This window comes from Mastigoproctus giganteus, chromosome 4, assembly GCF_048544385.1.
Source record: "Mastigoproctus giganteus isolate SK-2022 chromosome 4, ASM4854438v1, whole genome shotgun sequence".
NCBI lineage: Eukaryota > Metazoa > Arthropoda > Arachnida > Uropygi > Thelyphonidae > Mastigoproctus > Mastigoproctus giganteus.
This window is the reverse complement of record NC_143578.1, coordinates 232,276,108-232,295,471: the sequence shown is the minus strand read 5'-3', so window position 1 is coordinate 232,295,471 and position 19,364 is coordinate 232,276,108. Positions and strand designations below refer to the sequence as shown.

Sequence of the window (19,364 nt, the reverse complement as noted above, 5' to 3'; positions counted from 1 at the left end):
GGTTAGTTCGAGATACAAGGAAGTGAGACTCCTAAGCATCTACCAGCTATTGCAGAAAGCCGAGGCGATCCTTGTTTAGAATGCTATCAAGGCAGCAGACTTTCCCCCTCTCTTCAGATCCTTTTTCAAAACCACAGATGAAGAAGAAATATCATACAATCTAAGAAATGAAGCCAACCTGAAGATTCCGCTTTTCAGAAAAGCCATAGGTCAGAAAAGCATAAAATACAGAGGTGCTAAAACCTGGAACAAACTTCCTGCAAAAATCAGAAATGTCACTTCACTAAATCAATTCAAGAAACTACTAATTGAACACATCACCAGGGATGTCTGATTCAAATTACCTTCCACTCAACTCCTGGATTTTAAAAGCACCAACATGTAAATAATGTACAAATGTTAAAGGAAGCAGTTGGCAAATAGTCTGTAAATTTCTGTGCATGTATCTCATCATTTTTCTTTTCTCTCCTCATTTAATTGTAAAAATGTTCACAATGATGTTATAAGTAGTGATGCTTTTTGAAGTTTTCTGTAAAGAAATGTACAAAAAAACTCCAATTTATTTATGTCTTTCCTGTTGAACATTACCTGTACAATTTCAGAACTGTACATTTTTCAATTGTATATTTGTATATTCATAATTTTTTAAGGGAACACCCCCTAAAAAGCCATTGGTTTATGTGTTCTCCGTCCCTTTTTGCTATTATCTCCCAAAAAAGTGTAACATAAAATAGGGATAAATAAATTATTATTATTCAGCAGTTTTTTCATTTGAGATTGACACTTTGGAAAAATTTAAGAATTTTGATATCTATCCCCTCGGTAAGAGCAGTGTGGTGTTTTCCAAATGCACAGTCTGTACTGAACTTACTGACTGCAAGAAATGACAGCTCAAATCCTTGAGACTGTACAATGGTGTATTTCCTGTAGTTCATTTCAGAAAAAAAAAAATAGAAGCTACGAGGGATGTATTAACATGTCCATACAGCAATTCCAGGAGTGTTGTAAATAAAATAAACCTATGAATCTGAGCTTCTTGTCAAGTCAACTAATGCTAACATTGTAGGGCTAACTGAGATGGAGCCATCCAGAAATAGTGGGAGAAGAATTTTATCATGATGAATACAGTGGGTAAAGCAGAGAAAGGATTACCTTACCTATCCCTTTTCGGCCTCCACGGGAACTGAAACATTCTGCCACCCTACCCAACTGGCCAGATTCTGCACAACCACAAGTGTACAATACACCAGTATCTGCCAAACATGCTAAGTGATCACTTCCTGAAGCAACATGAACTACAGTAACATCTGACAGTATTCTTTGGGGCGAAGAATGGGAGCCAAAGGGGGTTAGGCCCATGGAACCAATTGAATCCTGGAAAAGTTTAAACACAATAATAGAAAAATTATTATTTCATAACTGGGCCAAAAAAAAAGATATTCAATAAAACAAAAATGACACAAAGATATTTTTAAAATTAGCTAATATCCTATAGTAGCATATTATGTTGCATTCAGAAAGACCTGGTATAGTCTACTATTAAACATCAAATGTTATGATTATTTATGCAAAATACATACAAGTAATTCATAAAAGACAACTCACAGACCTACACACATTTTTAATAGTTGCCACTAATGTCATCATGCTTTCCATGCAACATAACAGAAATCTCCCTGCAGCTATTTATTGTTCCACTATGAATATCAGAATACTGTTGCAAAACAAGCTGCTTAGTTATCCATAGACACAAAAGTTTATTGTTTTTATTTTTTTTGTAATTTTTACTTTTATTTATTATTTGAAAAACATATAGGAAAAAATGAAGTTATAAAAGTTAGGTATTTTAAAGTGGTGACTTACCCGAAAACTACCCCAAATATACACTTCTCCTGTTTCTGTGAGAGCAGATGAATGAGAATCTCCTGCTGAAATCTGCACCACTTTTCCTTGTATGCTGACTTTCCCTGGTATGAATTCACTTCCAGAATCAGAAGTTTTCCTACCGAGTGCTCCCTCATCATTGCATCCAAATGTATACACCTAAAAATAAAAAATAAATAAATTATTAAATACTGAAATTTTCAATTATTAATGTCTTCATTAAAAATTAAAATTACCACATTTCATTTCTTAATAATACAATACCTTTTCGTATTGGAGAGAGGTTTTTTTTATTTCAATGTAGGGTTGAAATAATTCAAATAATTAATGACAATATTAGTGTAATGACAATATTACACTCATTTTTTAAAACATTATTATCCATGAGTATACCTAAAATTACCAATTTTGTTTTTAATCAAATAACATCACCAGATGAGGTGAAATCCATTATCTGTTAAACACTCTAAAGGCATCACTAAGACACAATGTTCTGATTTTAGCCAGAATCTCATTAGTCGGTGAGTTGAGTAACCTCAGCTACTAACTTCATGCCAAATGGCGAAAAACTAGTTATAACAAGAGTGAATAGACTAAACATCAAGGCGCTTCGTAGCCAGGTGGGCAGGAGCAGCAGTGCATAGCACACGCTTCTTGAGACTGGGGTTCGAGCCCATGACCACCAAATACAGAAAGGTCAGGGAATGCCACCGCGTATCCCTTGAGCAATATGGCCTTAGTTGCTAATGCTCCTAAAAAAAACCCATCAAAGTCACATCCCAAGTTCAGATTTTTAAACTCTTCAGGAATGGTCCTTGAGGTTGTCACCGACATTCTCTCAGATATGCCAGACAAGCTGTTCTTGCTACCTGGGAGTCTAAAACGCTGATGGAACTGATATTCGGGTGACACTTAAGTCAAGTGGACCCAATTTCGGTGAAGTCCGGACGGTCTATGACAGCCAAATCCTCTGCTTGCACCTTCACGATGGTGGGACTGTTAGTAATCCTGGGTATAACCTCCATGTACAAGTACATGGTGGGTGACCACCCAGGTGTGAACCAACGTAAGCAGGGGTCGAGGTGTGGCGCCCACACCACATGGAGGAACGCCGCCCCTCTGTGTTACCAGGCAGTACTAGGTGGTAGATGACTCTCATCAACCGGTGAAATACCACCACTTTGCTTATTGGAGGCTTGAAGTGGTGGACCCATGTTTAGTCTCTAGAGCTAAGTTCCGGCCAACCCTTCCCTATCTCTTCCATCATGCAGTATGATTGATGACTTTTGAGGTTATGATGAACGTCGCGGCGAGATCCAATATTCCTTACATTTCGAGGGTACAGCTCTAAAACGGTTTTCGCAGGACGGCCGCTAGTTAGTACACCGGACCGGACCTATTGGTAACTCTCTAGGAGGCTTCCGGATCAGCTAGTGTATAATCTTGCTACCTCTACTCTGCCAGATAGTGACTGGAGGGAGTCCGAGTAATGTGTACGCGGGGAGCATTGTCGAGGCCACGTTATGTCAAGGATCTGGGTATATTCTTACCACATGTACGCCATATCCAAAAATTTCATTCCTTCATACAGCATGTCCCACCCACTTTTTCTTACTATTGAATACACCATGAATTGTCAAAATAATAGAGCAAGCTTATCTGCGAAAAGATCTAAACCTCCCAAGGACTTCCTAATTCATTTCACAAATATACGTGGTCTTAATTCCAATCTCAACGATGTCCATTTCCACTCGCAGTCTTCCAAACCCCATGTACTTTTTCTGACTGAATCTCAATTATCAGTTGATTCAACTACTTCTCATCTCAGATGTCCAAATTATTTGCTGTATGATTCCTTTCGCCTCAAAGGTGGTACTTGTGCATATGTCCGTTCTGATATTCCCTGTCAGAGACTTGGCAATTTGGAATCTCCTCTCTTTGATCTTCTCTGGCTTAAAATCTCTCTACCTCATTGTGTCAAATTCATCTGTTGTCTCTACCGTTCTCCCAACTCCACTAATCACTTGGAGCTCTTTGACTTCCTCTATTTGCAACTTGACTTTCTCCAGTCTAACTTTCCTAACAGTGAGGTAATTTTCCTTGGTGATTTTAACGTTCACAACTCCAGCTGGCTTCCATTTTCTAGTCACACCGACCCAGCAGGTCGAGATGCTGAGGCTTTTGCAATTACTAATGACCTACCACAGATTGTTCATTTACCTACAAGAATACCGGACAATCCTAATCATACAGCCAATACGCTTGATCTTTTTCTCACGAACAACCCTTCTAATTACAAGGTCGAAGTGAGAGGTCCTTTAGGCACTTCAGATCACAACTTGGTGATTGTCTCTTCTCCAATGGAACCTTTATCTCATGGCTATTCCCAACCTCGTATTGTTTAGCATTACAAGAATGCAAAATGGGATGACCTGCGAGACTTCTTTTCTTCTTTTTCTTGGTCTGATTACTGTTTCAAAACTTCTGATGTCAACGTTTGCTCAGATCGTGTCAGTGAAATTATTCTTGCAGGAATGGAATCCTTTATCCCACACTCCACTTTAAAATCTCGTCCTTTATCTAAACCTTGGTTTTCCAATAAATGTGCTAAGGCTGTCCAAGAGAAGAATGTTGCATATCGTAATTGGCTTGTTTCTAATTCTTCGGTTTCATTTTCTGCCTACACCAAAGCTCGCAACAATTGTAAAGCAGTTATTAATCAGTCCAAACTAGAGTTTGAACAGGCTAAGAGTAGAAAACTTGCTTCTTGCCCTAATGGTAGCCGAGCATTCTGGTCTCTTGCCAAAGCTATTGGCCGCAACTTTTGCCCATCTCTGCTCCCACCTCTGTCCAAACCAGATGGTTCTGTTGTCACTTCAGCCAAGGATAAAGCTGACCTGCTAGCATCCCATTTTTTTTCCAGCTCATGTATTAATGATCTTGGTAAAACACCTCCCACCATTCCTAACACGCTCCATTCAATGCCTCCTGTGGTCTTCCGTCAAAAGGATATCAGAAGGATTTTGATGAATCTTGATGCTAAGAAAGCTCCAGGTCCTGATGGTATTTCTCCACTTGTTCTCAAAACTTGTGCTCCTGAACTTACTCCTATTCTTTGCCGCCTTTTTTCACTTTCTTATTCCAAAGGTGTTTTTCCTTCTGCTTGGAAATTTGCTCATATCCAGCCAGTTCCTAAAAAGGGTGACAAATCCCTGCCATCCAATTATCGTCCCATTGCAATTACTTCTACTCTTTCTAAAGTAATGGAGAAATCAATTAACCGCCAACTCTTAAACTACCTAGAAACCTTCCGTCTGATCAACGATCGCCAGTACGGATTCCGTCAGTGTCGATCCACTGGTGATATTCTGGCTTATGTTACCCATTTATGGACTAAATCAATGGAAAGGTTCGGTGAAACACAAGTAGTTGCTCTTGACATCTCAAAGGCTTTTGATCATGTTTGGCATAAAGGTCTTCTAAACAAGCTTCCATCTTATGGTTTGCCAACTGCTTTTAGTAATTGGTTATCCAGTTTTCTATCTGATCGCTCACTGAGGGTGATGGTAGATGGCTCTCTGTCTTCTAACTTCTCCACTAATGCCGGTGTCCCCCAAGGTTCAGTTCTTTCCCCCACTCTTTTCCTCTTGTATATCAATGACCTTCTTCCATTGACCGGAAATCCTATCCATAGTTTTGCTGATGATAGCACATTGCATTCAACTTTCCATTTTGAGAAACCTTGTCCTGCTCAATCAGCTTCAAGTTCTCGAAAATCTGCTACCAATTCCTTAAATGCCGATCTTCAGGTAATTCTCCAGTGGGGCAAAGACAATTTGGTTGATTTCAACCCTTCTAAAACTCAGTCTTGTCTTATATCTCGCAAAAAGGATTCTTCTGCTCCTATGCTTATCTTTAGTGACACTCCGATTTCTAGGCAAAATGATATATCTCTTTTGGGGATTACCCTGACTTCTAATCTCTCTTGGCACAAGCACATTACAAATATTGCTTCCTCTGTATCTAAAAAACTTGGTTTTCTCTTTCGCTCTCGGCGTTACTTTTCTTCCAAACAGCTGCTCACTCTGTATAAATCGCAAATCCGTCCTGCCATGGAATATTGTTCCCACATCTGGGGTGGTGCCCCCAAAACCTCTCTCAGGCTTCTTGATTCCATTCAGAAGAGGGCAGTTAGGTTAATTAATGATTCATCTCTAACAGAGTCTCTCCACTCGCTTTCACATAGACGTACTGTTTCTGCTGCATGCCTCTTCTACAGATACTTCCATGGGCACTGTTCTTCTGAATTGGATTCTATAATTCCCGCTCTCTCTTTCAAAACAGTCCGAACACGTGCCGCCACCAGCCAACATCCATTTATTGTCCAACTTCAAACCCACAGAACCAACTTTTCATCTTCCTCATTTATTCATTCAAGTGCCGTTTTCTGGAACAACCTTCCTTCATACGTATTTCCTGAAAATTACAATCTACAGAAGTTCAAGTCCAATGTCAACAAATATCTTCTTTCGTCTTCTCAACCTCCAACCCAAGCACGGTACTAAGTACTATAGGTTCTAATACCTCTCGTGTTTGGGGTTCTCAAAAAAAAAAAAAAAAAAAAAGAATAAAGCAAATGAACTGGCGTAATTAAAAAACAAGTTTGCACCACTGTAATTTCAGCAAGGGAAACTATTTTATTACCAGTTTATATGAAGAAACAACAACTTGTCTACTGCTGAACCAGTTTCTAACAACACTGTGTACAATAAGAGAACGTGTAAGGGTAGCTCCCACTCTTCCAAATCAGTCCAAACACATGCCACAACCAGTCAGCATCCAAATCCAAAACTTACAGAACCAACTTTTTCCCTTCCTTATTTATCCCTTATGTTTTTGCTTTATGGAACAACCATCCTTTGCGCATCCATATTTCTTGGAAATTACCATCTACAGACCTTCAAGTCAGCCTTCAACCCATGCGTGGTAGCAAGTACTACAGGTTCTAATACCTTTCACGTTTGAGGCTTTCAATTTAAAAAAAAAAAAAAAAAAACATTACTGATAATCCTTTAAGCCAGCAGCCCCAAACCATTTTTGGACAAGCGAGAAAACAGAAATATGAATATATAAGAATGAACTAAAAGAATTGAGACTAATTTAACTATACAAAATGTAGAATTATTATTAATCAAAATACATTTAAACTAATCAGATATTCTCCTCTAACATATATTTTGTTACAGATGAATTGGAAAAAATTTAACAGGCTTTATAAGAAAAAAAAGCTTTAAAAATTTATAAGAAAAAAAAAGCTTTAGAAGAGTTTATAATGTAAAATTAAATTTTCTAACTTAATTTTTCACTGTCATCATCATCATCATCATCATCAGCCATTTTCAATCCACTGCAGGATGAAGGCCTCTCCAGCAACTTTCCAGTTCCTTCTGTTTTGAGCACTGGACATCCATTTACTACCCACAAACTCATGAATTCCATCTATCCATCTCCGCCTTTGTCTTCCAGGTTTTCTTCTAGCTCCTCTTGGATACCATTCTGTTATTTTCTTAGTCCATCTGTCATCATGTCTTCGAGCTATGTGTCCTGCCCAAGACCATTTTAGTTCTTTAGTTTTGATAAGAATGTCCTTTACTTGAGTTTGTTGCCTAATCCATGTGTTTCTCTTCTTATCTAACAGTCTTATTCCCAATATGATTCGTTCCATTCTTCGCTGTGTAGTTCTCAGCTTCTCTTCCATAAGTCATGATGGGGAGTATACATTGGTCCATTATTTTACGTTTCAGACAAACTGGGATATTGCTCTTCAGTATGTGACTATATTTCCTGAATGCTATCCATCCAAAATTTATTCTTCTCTTGACTTCCAGCCATTTATCACTATTACAGCTAATAACTTGTCCCAGATAAGTATATGACTCCACCTTTTCAATTACTGCTCCTTCAATCATTATTTCCCTTTCCGTGGCATACTTGTTCATCATTACTTTTGTTTTAGCCATATTCATCTTTAGTCCAAAATCCTTACTAGCTGTGCATAACTGATTAAGATTTTCCTCTAATTCTTTGGGATCATGGCTTATGACCACAATGTCATCTGCAAATCGTAAATGGTTTAGGTACTCTCCGTTCACATTGACTCCTTTCTGCGACCAGTCTAATCTTCTGAAAGCTACCTCAAGGGCAGCAGTAAACAGCTTCGGAGATATTGTGTCTCCTTGTCGAACTCCTTTCTCAATTTTAAATTTCCTACTGTCTTTGTCTAGTCTAATAAAGGAGGTAGAATTTGATATATTTTCTTCAAAATCATAATATATGGGGTGTCTATGCCTTGTCTTTCCAGTGCCCGAAACATTGCCTTATGCTGTATGGAGTCAAATGCCTTTTCATAATCCACAAATGCCAGGCATAATGGTGTTTTATATTCATTTGCTTTCTCCATTAGCTGTGATATTACATGAAGGTGATCCATAGTTGAGAATCCTGTCCTAAAGCCAGCTTGCTCTTTCGGTTGATTCTCATCCAGTATTCTTTCTAATCTGTTAGTAATGACCCTTGTGAACAACTTGTAGATGTGGGATAACAAGCTAATTGGTCTATAATTTCCAATTTCTGATTTATCTCCTTTCTTATGCAGCAAAACTATGATTGCATTATTCCACTGCTTAGGCGTCACACCTTTTCTAATGCACTTTGTGAAGAGCCTTGCCAGTTTTTGTGTTATGTCTCTTCCTCCCAATTTCAACAACTCTACAGTAACTTCATCTTCCCCCGGGGCTTTCTGATTCTTCATTTTCTTCAATGCATGTTCTACCTCATCAGGAAGAATATTGGGTATGTCGTATGTGTTGCTACTTTGCAATCCATCTTCCCCACTGCTGGCATCATTCCCCTGCTCCTTGTATAATTCTCTATAGTAGTCTTCTGCTATTTGAATTATGCCTTCTCTGCTGTTTATAAGTACACCATCGCTATTCTTCAGTTTCAGTATCATTTGTCTTTCTGTATTACTGCTCATGGCTGCTGATTTAAATCCTTTGTTTTCCCTTAATGCTTGTTCTACTTTTCTTGTGTTAAATCTTCTTATGTCCTCTCTGAGTCTCTTTCTAATGGCTTTGCATAACTCAGTATACTCAATTTTCTCCCTGTCAGTGTTTTTCTTGCTTTTCATTTGTCGTCTTCGGTTCATCATGACAAGTGTTTCTTGACTAATTTTTTCTTCTTTGGATTTCTTTTTCCCTATAGGTTTCTTGGGCTTTATCACTTTCAAAAAGTTGTAATATTCCTCGTCGATATCTTGGTCCTCAGCAGTCTGCAGAAGCTCAAACTTGTTCTTAAGTTCCAGTACATACTGCTTTTTCTCCTCCTCTGTTATTTCAAAGACCTTTGTATTATTTACTCGAGTCAGTTTTTTCCTTTCCTTTCCTACATCTATATCAAGTGTACATCTTACCATTCTGTGATCACTTCCAACATTTACCTTATGCAGGACGGTAACATCATTCACAATATATCTTCTGTTAGTGAGGATGAAGTCGATTTCATTAGTAGTTAATCCATTTGGACTCTTCCATGTCCACTTTCTGTTCACCCTTTTCTTGAAAAAAGTGTTCATTACTGACAGTCCTTGAGACTGTCAGTAATGAACTGTGGACTACAGTGAAAATCCTTTTCACTGTAGTCCACAGTTAACAGGAAAATTTTTTAAAAAGTCATAGCCAAAAGTACCTAATCATGCAGTAGCCAATTTTATTTGAAAAGGCTATAAATAATTTTATCTAAGAGGACTACACAAAACAACCCAAAACATGCAGACTACAATTTGAGAATTCCATATTAAGCAAGTAACAGCAGCAAGACAAGTATTTTTTTCCTCAAATGATAGCTAGGTGGCCAAACTGGGACTCTTTCACTGTTTGAGATGTAATTCTCAGAAAAATAAGGATGGTAACAATTCATGCCCTAAAATTATACTTTGTATTAACAAAAATGGGGGGAGGGCAGAAATTGTGAATAGCAACTGATGTTGAAATTTTCTTGAAGATGTTGTTGAATAAAGACAAGTTGTTGAATACTGATATCTTTCACTCATACAAAGATATACAGACTTAAGGTCTATATATGTCTGTATGTCTTTTTCTATGTCCAATACTATATGCATGAGTGGGGCATTTCTTGAAACTTCAAAATACCAAATGTTTTACAAACACACAATGCTTTTTCTACTTATAATTAACTCTGATAGGAGAGTTGTGAGAAATGCCCATAACCATTTCCTTTCCACTTCTTTTACTGTTTATTGATATTTGCTATCTAAATATTTTTATAAAATGCTACTTATATTTATTACACATGTTAAATATAGTTATTTTCCTGCCATTATTATATAATAACTCAAAAATTAAAACAAGCTTACTTCTCACAAAAATATAAAGAGTTTATCAGCTTACTTCACCATCCTCTGTTAAACAAACGGTGTGCATACCACCAGCAGCTACAGCAACAACAGCAGCAGGCAAAGAAACAACCCCACATCGGGTTTTCTCCAAAATATCTTCACCCAAACCAAGCTGGCCAACATCTCCCTGACCAACGACTAAAGCAGTTCCTTTAATTGTGCTTAGTGTTGGAACTTTTAAAGGTGCTGGAAAGAATATAAATGGAATATTTTTCTTCTGAATGCACACAATAACAAAAGTAGTAGAGTTTAATATATGAATCAGTATAATTTGAGAATTACTGTTTAAAGTGAATACCTCTAAACTCAAAATGATGCAGTGAATAACAAGACAAGATTCGGAATCGCCAATGGCATTTCACTACCTGTGAAAGCATCTTGATTCTGGCAACAGATAAAGAACTAACTAACTACAAAGATTTGTGAAAAATTAACAGAGGTCTGTAGTATAGTTTTTTTTTTTTTGATTTGGTAGTTGTTGGCACATCGGCTTCTGTGGCCATATTGCACCTCCCAAGGTTTTTGCAGTACTTTGATCCAAGCCCGAGGCGGGAATCGAACCCGCGACCTTTGGGTTGCCGGGCAGGTACTTTACCCACTCGGCTAGCCTGGTCGGCTGTAGTATAGTGGTATAATAGTTAATAAAAAATATGACAGTTTGGACATAAGTTCAAAAGTAACTGAATTTGCAAAGTACTTGCAAAATGGAAATCCTCAAGGGCTTTTAAATGTTTAGATCAGAGTATCCGATTGCCTAGCAATCACTAACCAGGAAAGAACTATTAGATAGCTGCAGAAGCCCAGGAATTATAAAGTAACTTCTTTCCATATTTTTATTTCCAGAACGCTTCCTCACACAATGGATCATACAGAACTAACTTTGTTAACGTCTAATTTTTCTATTCTTCTTTTCCTTGGTTGGAGTACTGCTTTGTCTTTTGATGTTAGTTTTCTCAGATTGTGCAAATGAAATTATTTTTGTAGAGATGAAATCTCTTATACCACACTCCACCTTAAAATCTTATCCCTTATCTAATCATTGGTTTTCCAATAAATGTGCCAAACTGTTCCAAGATAAGGTTGTTGCATATCACATTTGCCTTGCATCCAAATCTCCAGATTCATTTTCTGCTTACACTTCTGCATTTCTGCAACAAATGTAAAGCAGTTATTAATAAATCCAAACCACATTTTGAACAGGTTAAGAACAAAAAATTTGTTTCTTATCATAAACGGTAGTTGAGCATTCTGGTCTCCTATCACACTATTGGCCACAACCGTTACATATCTATATTAAAATCTCTTTTAAATCCTGATAATTCCACTGCATCCTCAGTTAAAGATAATGCTGACTTACCAGCATCCTACTTTCCTTCTAACTCCTGTACCGACAATCTTGGTAAACCACCTTCTGCCATTCCCAGTACACTCCACCCAATGCCTCCTGTGGTCTTCTGTTAAATGGATGTCAGCAAAATTTAAATAATCTTGATGCCAAGAAAGTTCCAGAACCTGTTGGTATTTCTTCACTCGTTCTCAAAACCTGTGCTCCTGAGCTTGTTCCTCTCCTGCGTCACCAGTTTATACTTTTTTATTCCACTGGTATTTTTCCTTCTACTTGGAAATTTCCTCACATCTAGCCAGATCCTGAAAATCTCTCCCATCCAATTTTTCTCACAAACAACCCTTCAAAGTACATGCTTGAAATAAATAATCTTCTGGAACTTTTGATCACAAGTTGGTAATGATCTCTTCTCCAATGAAGTCTTTCTCTAACGGCCATAGTTACATTGCACTTACCTTTACCCTTTCCAAAGTAATGGAAAAATCCATTAATTGCCAACTGCTAAACTAACTAAAAAACTTCCATCCAATCAATGTTTGCCAATACAGATTTCATCAGTGCGATCCACTGGTTATATACTGGCTTATGTTACACATCTATGGGTAAATTCAATAAGAAAAGTTTGGTGAAACTCAAGCAGTTATGCTTGACATTTCAAAGGCTTTTGATGGTGTTTGGCATAAAAGTCTTCTAAATAAGCTTCCATCTTATGGTTTGACAACTGTTTTTTGTATTTGGGTATCCAGTTTTCTCTTTGACAGCACACTACGAGTGATGATAGACAGCTCTCTGCATTCTAACTTCTCTACCAATGCTGGTGTTTCCCAAGGTTCAGTTCTTTCTCCCACTCTTTTCCTCTTGTATGTTAAATGATCCTTCCATTCACTGGAAATGCTATCCATAGTTTTGTTGAGGATAAGCATGTTGCATTCCACCTTCCAGTTTGAAACCTTCCCTGCACAAACAGCTTCAACTTCTCTAATATCTACTACCAATTCCTTAAATGCTGATCTTCGGGTAATTTCCCAGTAGAGCAAAGATAACTTAGTTTCAATCCTTCTAAAACTCAGTCTTGTCTTATATCTCACAATAAAGATTCTCCTGCTCCTATGCTTGTCTTCAATGATACTCAGATCTCTAAACAAGATCACATATCTCTATTAGATATTACCCTAACTTCTAATCTCTCTTGGCATAAGCATATCACAAATACTGCTTCCTCTGCATCTAAAAAACTGGGTTTTTCTCTTTCGCTCTTGGCATTACTTTTCTACTAAATATCTACCTGCTCTGTACAAATTTCAAATCTGCTCTAACATGGAATATTGTTCTCACATCTGAGGTGGTGCCTCCAAAACCTCTCTCAGGCTTCTTGACTCCATTCAAAAGAGAGCAGTCAGATTAAATAATGACCCATATGACCCATCTCTTACAAAGTCTCTCCACTCTGTTTCATAGATGTTTCTGCTGCATGCCTGTTCTATAGATATACTCTTAGGCATCTATAATTCCCCCCTCCTTGAAAATGGATGCTAAATAAGCCCAAACCTGTGCTTATTTAGCATCCATTTATTGTCCAATTTCAAACTCACAGAACCAACTTTTCTTCTTCCTCATTTATTCTTCCATTCAACTTCAGTTTACTGGAACAACCTTCCTTCACATTTATTTCCTGAAAATTACAACCTACAGAAATTCAAGTCCAATGTCATATTCTGTCTTCCTAACCTTTAACCAGCACACAGTATTAAGTCCTACAGGTTCTAATACCTTTCATGTTTGGATTTACAAAAAGGAAACAGACACACACTAAATACTATTAAACATCAAGTTAATTCCAAATACTATATAATGACAATTTTGTGTTACCACTATAATATTTTGATTATAATAATCGTATTTTAATTTCTACTATAATAAACATATTTTAATGCATAATATAATGCTAATGCATTGCTTATGCAATTAAACATTACCATCCATTTTTTATTTTTTTACTGTTCTAACTGTTATTTTATTACTGTTCTAACAGAGCCTAATTAATAAAATCCAGCAATCGTGTACTAATACAAATTAGCTGTGTTTAGCCTATGCACATTATTAAAATAAGAATATAACTAAATAACAATAATACTAAATAAGAAAATACTGAATGAGCAAATAGTATACCTTTATTCATTCACATAAACATTGGTTCACACTCAGAAGCTTTGAATGGACCAATATTCAAATGAAATGAACAAAAAATATATGATGCACATGTTTCTGTCCTCCTTATCCAGTATTACACATTAGAAGTCAATTTAGATGCTTAAATTAGCAGTGACTAGTAATAATATAGCCAATTTTATACCTACTATATCATTTATAACCATACTACCATATACTGGACTAAGGAAACAAAGTCCTGCATATATGCATAGTTATATACAGGAATACCTCACAGTGCGGTTTGCAAAGTGAAAAAAAATTAACTGCATTACGCACCAATACATTTGATATGTATTATAATGCCAGCACGTAGGACAATGCGTTACGGATTCAAGGCCATTCTGACTGGTGTCGAAACTCCCATTATATACAGACTCTGCTAGCATTCATACATTAGTAAACACTCTAGATTCTGGGCGGTGAGGTTGTTGATTGTGTGTAAGCTGTACAAATATTTTTCACCGTGTATTTTTATTAAAGATTATTTTTTTAAAAACGTTACACCTTTATACGCAAATATGAGTGGAAAGAAGAAATGTAATGGCGCTGAGTGTTCTTCTAGATCCAAACATCGAACAAGGTATGAAAGTAAGGCAGGCGTTGCAAAATGACATTCGATGTTATAAAGAGATGTATGCACGTAAAAAGAAGAAAAACTGTGCAAACTAAGCTGATCAGTTATTTTTAAAAATAAAAATACAGTACATACTTCACTTACATTCTTTTGGTATGTACATACTGCAATAAAAATCATTTCTAATGTACTTACTAGTATTTTTCATTTTTATCATTTTAGTTTCTTTTTTGCAAGAACTTCATGTGCATCAATTTATAGTAAACAAACACCTATATATTTTTACAACTCGACCCATATAATCAAATTGTCGGAACGCATCACATCAAAATACATACTAATAATACCTCGATCAGCGCAGTATTTTTTTGGCACGAATTAACCGCACTATGTGAGGTATTCCTGTATGTGCATTACATTAAGTCAAATTATTATCTTTATTTTTACCCCAACCGTTCTCCGCAACAAAAGAATAATGTCACGAACATTTCTCCCTTTTATTCAGCAGAGAATACCACCCCTTTTTATGTTAATTAACATTTTAGAGATAGTCAATACCAGCAACAGCTTTAACTTGAACCTGAAATGCATAATTTATCCTAACTTAAGTTGGCATTTTTTTGAAAAGGAATTCTGAAAATGAAATGTAAAGTAAAATTACATATTATTTTTAAAAATACAGAGATTTGATATATAGAGAAATATATCAAAATACTAACTCTAAAAATGCATTTAGCACATCACAATGCCAAACCTAAAAATAAAATTAATGCTGTTATTCAGACCAGACTGTTATAACCTTTCTACAGTATAATGGTCCAGGTGGTCAGGTTTAATAGCCTATATACATTTTTACAACTTGTCAAGGCATGTTAATCAACAGAATTAACTTTGGAAGTGTATACTTTAGGTGCTATAACATTTCATATCCATTTTATTTAAATTATTTAATTTACCACTTTCAAATTTCCTGCAGTTGACATTGTTCTGCTAATTCTGGTGGAAATTTTGTATAGCATTCTAATTGATGTTCTGATTTATGTCATAAATCAAGCACTATCTGACAGTAAAAAGTCATTGTTCCAAATTCAGTCAAATATCATCCAGGTTGTAGCATTTTCATAAAATATAAGCGGAAGCTTTTATGGTTACACCAATATGATATTTTATATAACCTTCTGAAATACAATTGTCAATCAGTTTCTATTTTAATCTGTTCAAGCTACTAATTAAGTGTATTTCATTGCTACTTATATTAATTCTCTAACATGTTTGTGTTCTTATTAAGTTAACATGCACTTTTTTTTTTTTAGAAATATTAAAGTTCCAATTTGTAAGGCTTATAGTATTAAAACTAAATTCATCTCATCTGTCATACACTTTTGTTTGCATTACATTGTTAGTCACGTCTATTTCCAAATCAAGGTATGTTGTTTGCATACTGCTGTTTGTATGTTCAATTTTCAGCTCGATTGGGTATATTTTTTTAGACTGGTGAAGGGAACAAAACGGTGCTCTTACCTAGAAAGGCTTCAGTTCTGTAAATTGCAGTGTCTTGAGACTAGGCACCTGCAGGGAGATCTGACCGAGGTGTTTAAAGCCTTGAATGGATTGAGTAAGTTGAATGTTAATAGTATTCTTCCACTTGCTGAGACTATGCACGAGGGGATATAAATTCATGTTGAGGAAGGATGGTTACATGATAGATGTATGCAATTTTGCCTTCAGCCAGCAGGTGATTGATTGTTGGAACAAGCTACAATGTGTTGTTGTGGAAGCGGATGGGTTGAATACATTCAAGGAAGAACTAGACAAATTCTTGGAGGGTATGGATGGGTGAACTGTGAGGTATTATTTTTTATTTTTTTTTAGGCTGTGTTATATAAGCTTGCATTGTTGCATCATTTGCTATTAATGCTACTTTTAGAAATTTACTTGTATTCACTGCAATCAAATACTATAACACTGTCTATGATTTGAAATACTTTAACACTGTGGTTTGATTTCTTTCACAGATTATTTTTTAATGTAGGTGCAAATTTGACAGATTACATGAACTGGTAGTACCCATTTTGCTATTCATCTAGATCAGTGGTGTCCAACCTACGGTCTGCAAATAATTTTTATATGGCCCGCACAAAAAGTGAACTAAACCAGCATTTTAGGGAGTCGCACCACTGCGTGTATCAGCATGCAAGCATCGAGCTTGACTGTATCAAACGTGTAAATGTAGTCCAGTGCAGTCATATGTATACTAAATACAGTTATGTACGTATCAATTTTTTCATAATGAGAAATTCTACTATTTTGATATAACTTGTTTTGTATTAAGAATTAAAAAATCATCCTTGAAAATGTTCCAAAAGAGGAAAGTCGATTTGGAGTGTTGTATTTTTAATCAAAGGTGGACTGAAGACTATTTCTTCATTGTGTACGATGAATAAGCAGTGTGTTTGGTGTGTAAAGAGACTGTGTCAGTTTTTAAAGAATATAATTTAAAACAACACTATTATTCCAAGCATAAATCTTATGACCAATATAAAGGAGTGTTGCAAAAAGTGCTCAAAGTTACAAAACAAATTAAGAAAACAACAAAATACGCCGAAAACACGTCAAGAAATTTATCCACTGTAAGTGCCAGTTATCAAGTTGTACATTTGATCGCTTTTGAAAGTAAATCATTCAGTGATAGTGAATTTGTTAAACATTGTTAAAAGTTGGGGAAGAAATCTGTCCAGGGAAACGAACAATGACACAAGACATTAGTTTGTCTCGACAAAGAATTATATGAAAAGTAGAAGATATTGGAAAGAAATAAATTGTTCGAACAACTTTTGGAAAACATAAGGCAAATGAAATATTTTAGTGTGGCACTGGATGATGTGGAATTAACAATAATTTTGTACCAGTTGAAGATTTAGCTGACTACAGAGTATGCACAGAACAACTACAGGTGAAAATCTTTTTTGAAAATTTTTGCCAATCTACTGAAAAGTTAGGACTAAATATTAAAAAAACCTGGTAGGAGTCACAACTAATGGCGCAAAAAATGCAATTGGTAAAAACGTATGTGGGTGGTAGAGGCTGACAGTTTGAGGAAAATCAAAGGTCAGTTGGATAGTTACCTATAGGAGGAGGGAAATGCATAGGTTTTCTATTTCCTTTTCTTTTATTAATTATTTATATTTTAAAATTTTCTTATTATTATTTTCTTTTTTTTTGGCTGGTGCAGCATAAGCCATAGGTTTCCTTGCATTATGTGGTCATTGCTAATACTAAAATACTGGGCTTATGGGTACAATAACCAAGAAAATGATAGATATTGGAGCTGAACCTCCAATTGAAATTCACTGCATTGTGCATCAAGAAGCTCTCTATGGGATCTCCCATATTGGATCTCCAACACGTTATGAATGTGATTATTTCAACTGCAAAGTTTCTAAGATCACATAACCTTAATCATTGTACAATTCAACAGTTTCTTTCAGAAATTGAAGCTGAATACGAAGATGTAATTTTGCATAGTGCAGTGAGATGGCTTAGTCGTGGCAAAGTATTATATCATTTCTTTAAATTGCATCGTCAAATTGATATTTTATGACAGAAAAAAGGAAATCAATAAAACAACTAACAAATATGAAGTGGCTGTTTGAGCTTGCAATTCTTACAGACATTTCCTAGTCACTTAAATGTCTATTAACTTAAAACTACAAGGGAAAGGAAAATTGGTCTTTGATTGATATCAAATCATTGCAGCCCAGAATAAGTTGTTATTAGTTAAATCCCAAATTGAGCAAGGCAATTTAGTTCATTTTAAACATTGTACCGAGCTAAAAGAGAAACCTATTTCCAAAGAATCTTTGCCTCTTGTTATTATAATTACTTTTTTACAAGTTTGAAAGCCAATTTGCTGATATAAGATCCCATGAAAATAGACAAGTTTTTTTTTAGAATCCATTTACTTCTATGGCTGAAAACCACAATTCCAGCTTGCAACTTGAAATTATTGATCTTCAAGCCAAAACTTGGTTCAAAAATCAGAATAAAGACTGCAAAATAAACTACTTGAATTCTAAGAGGCTCTCCCATCTAAAGATTTTCCGCTAATGAAAGAAAATGCCATGAAAACGGCTACTTTGTTAAGATCAACGTATGCTTGCGAACAAATTTTTTCACGCATGAAATCAAATAAATATTTAAAAAGAAACAGAATAACAGTTGAGCATCTTCATTCTGTATTGAGATTGGTGTCACAAATTTTCAACCAAATTTTGAACAATTATTAAAAAAAAAATCTAGCCTCAATCATCTCATTAAATGTTAAGTTTTGTTCAGTAAATGTTATTGTGTATTGTACTTAATAAAATGTTTGAATATTTTCAATTTTCAATTTTAGGTGTATCATTATATTAATTAATTCACCTTAATATTGAAAAGCAGTGCTCCTTTGCAGGTTGTAAATTTTCTAAAGTGAGCATTTAAAAGCTTTTAAGGAAGGGGTATTTTTTTAAAAAAATAAAAGTAACTTGCAATTTTAATAAAATCTAAAAAAAGGACACTGACATAGAGATGTTGCACATAACTGTTAGGAATTTTCATTTTTATATATAGCCTGAAAATAAAAAAACAGTAACATGAAAACAGAAACTCCATTTTACATTGTAACAAGATAGGGAAAATGAAATATACTAATTTTTCTCAAATCACTCAGTGTGGCCCATGAAACAAATCTAACTTTGAATATGACCCTGTACAGGAAAAAGTTGGACACCACTGCTCTAGATTGTATATAGATGTTATTTTCGAATTTAATATAGTTGACTAATAAAAAGTGAAATTAGTTCTCTCCAAAAACTTTTGCTACAACTTAAGCT

The 19,364-nt window shown here is 35.6% G+C and overlaps 1 protein-coding gene across 2 annotated transcripts in view; it reads right to left on the bottom strand.

Moving 5' to 3' along the window:
• Nucleotides 1-19,364, bottom strand: part of LOC150087483 (regulator of chromosome condensation-like) — a 120,647-nt gene that overhangs the window by 42,596 nt on the left and 58,687 nt on the right. For both annotated transcript variants that reach the window (XM_090372098.1, XM_090372099.1), the window contains 3 exons: nt 10,353-10,546; nt 1,864-2,043; nt 1,158-1,374 (listed from right to left, as the gene is read on the bottom strand). In XM_090372098.1, the coding sequence (XP_090228224.1) occupies nt 1,158-1,374; nt 1,864-2,043; nt 10,353-10,546 (591 nt within the window). The remainder of the gene's footprint in view (nt 1-1,157; nt 1,375-1,863; nt 2,044-10,352; nt 10,547-19,364) is intronic.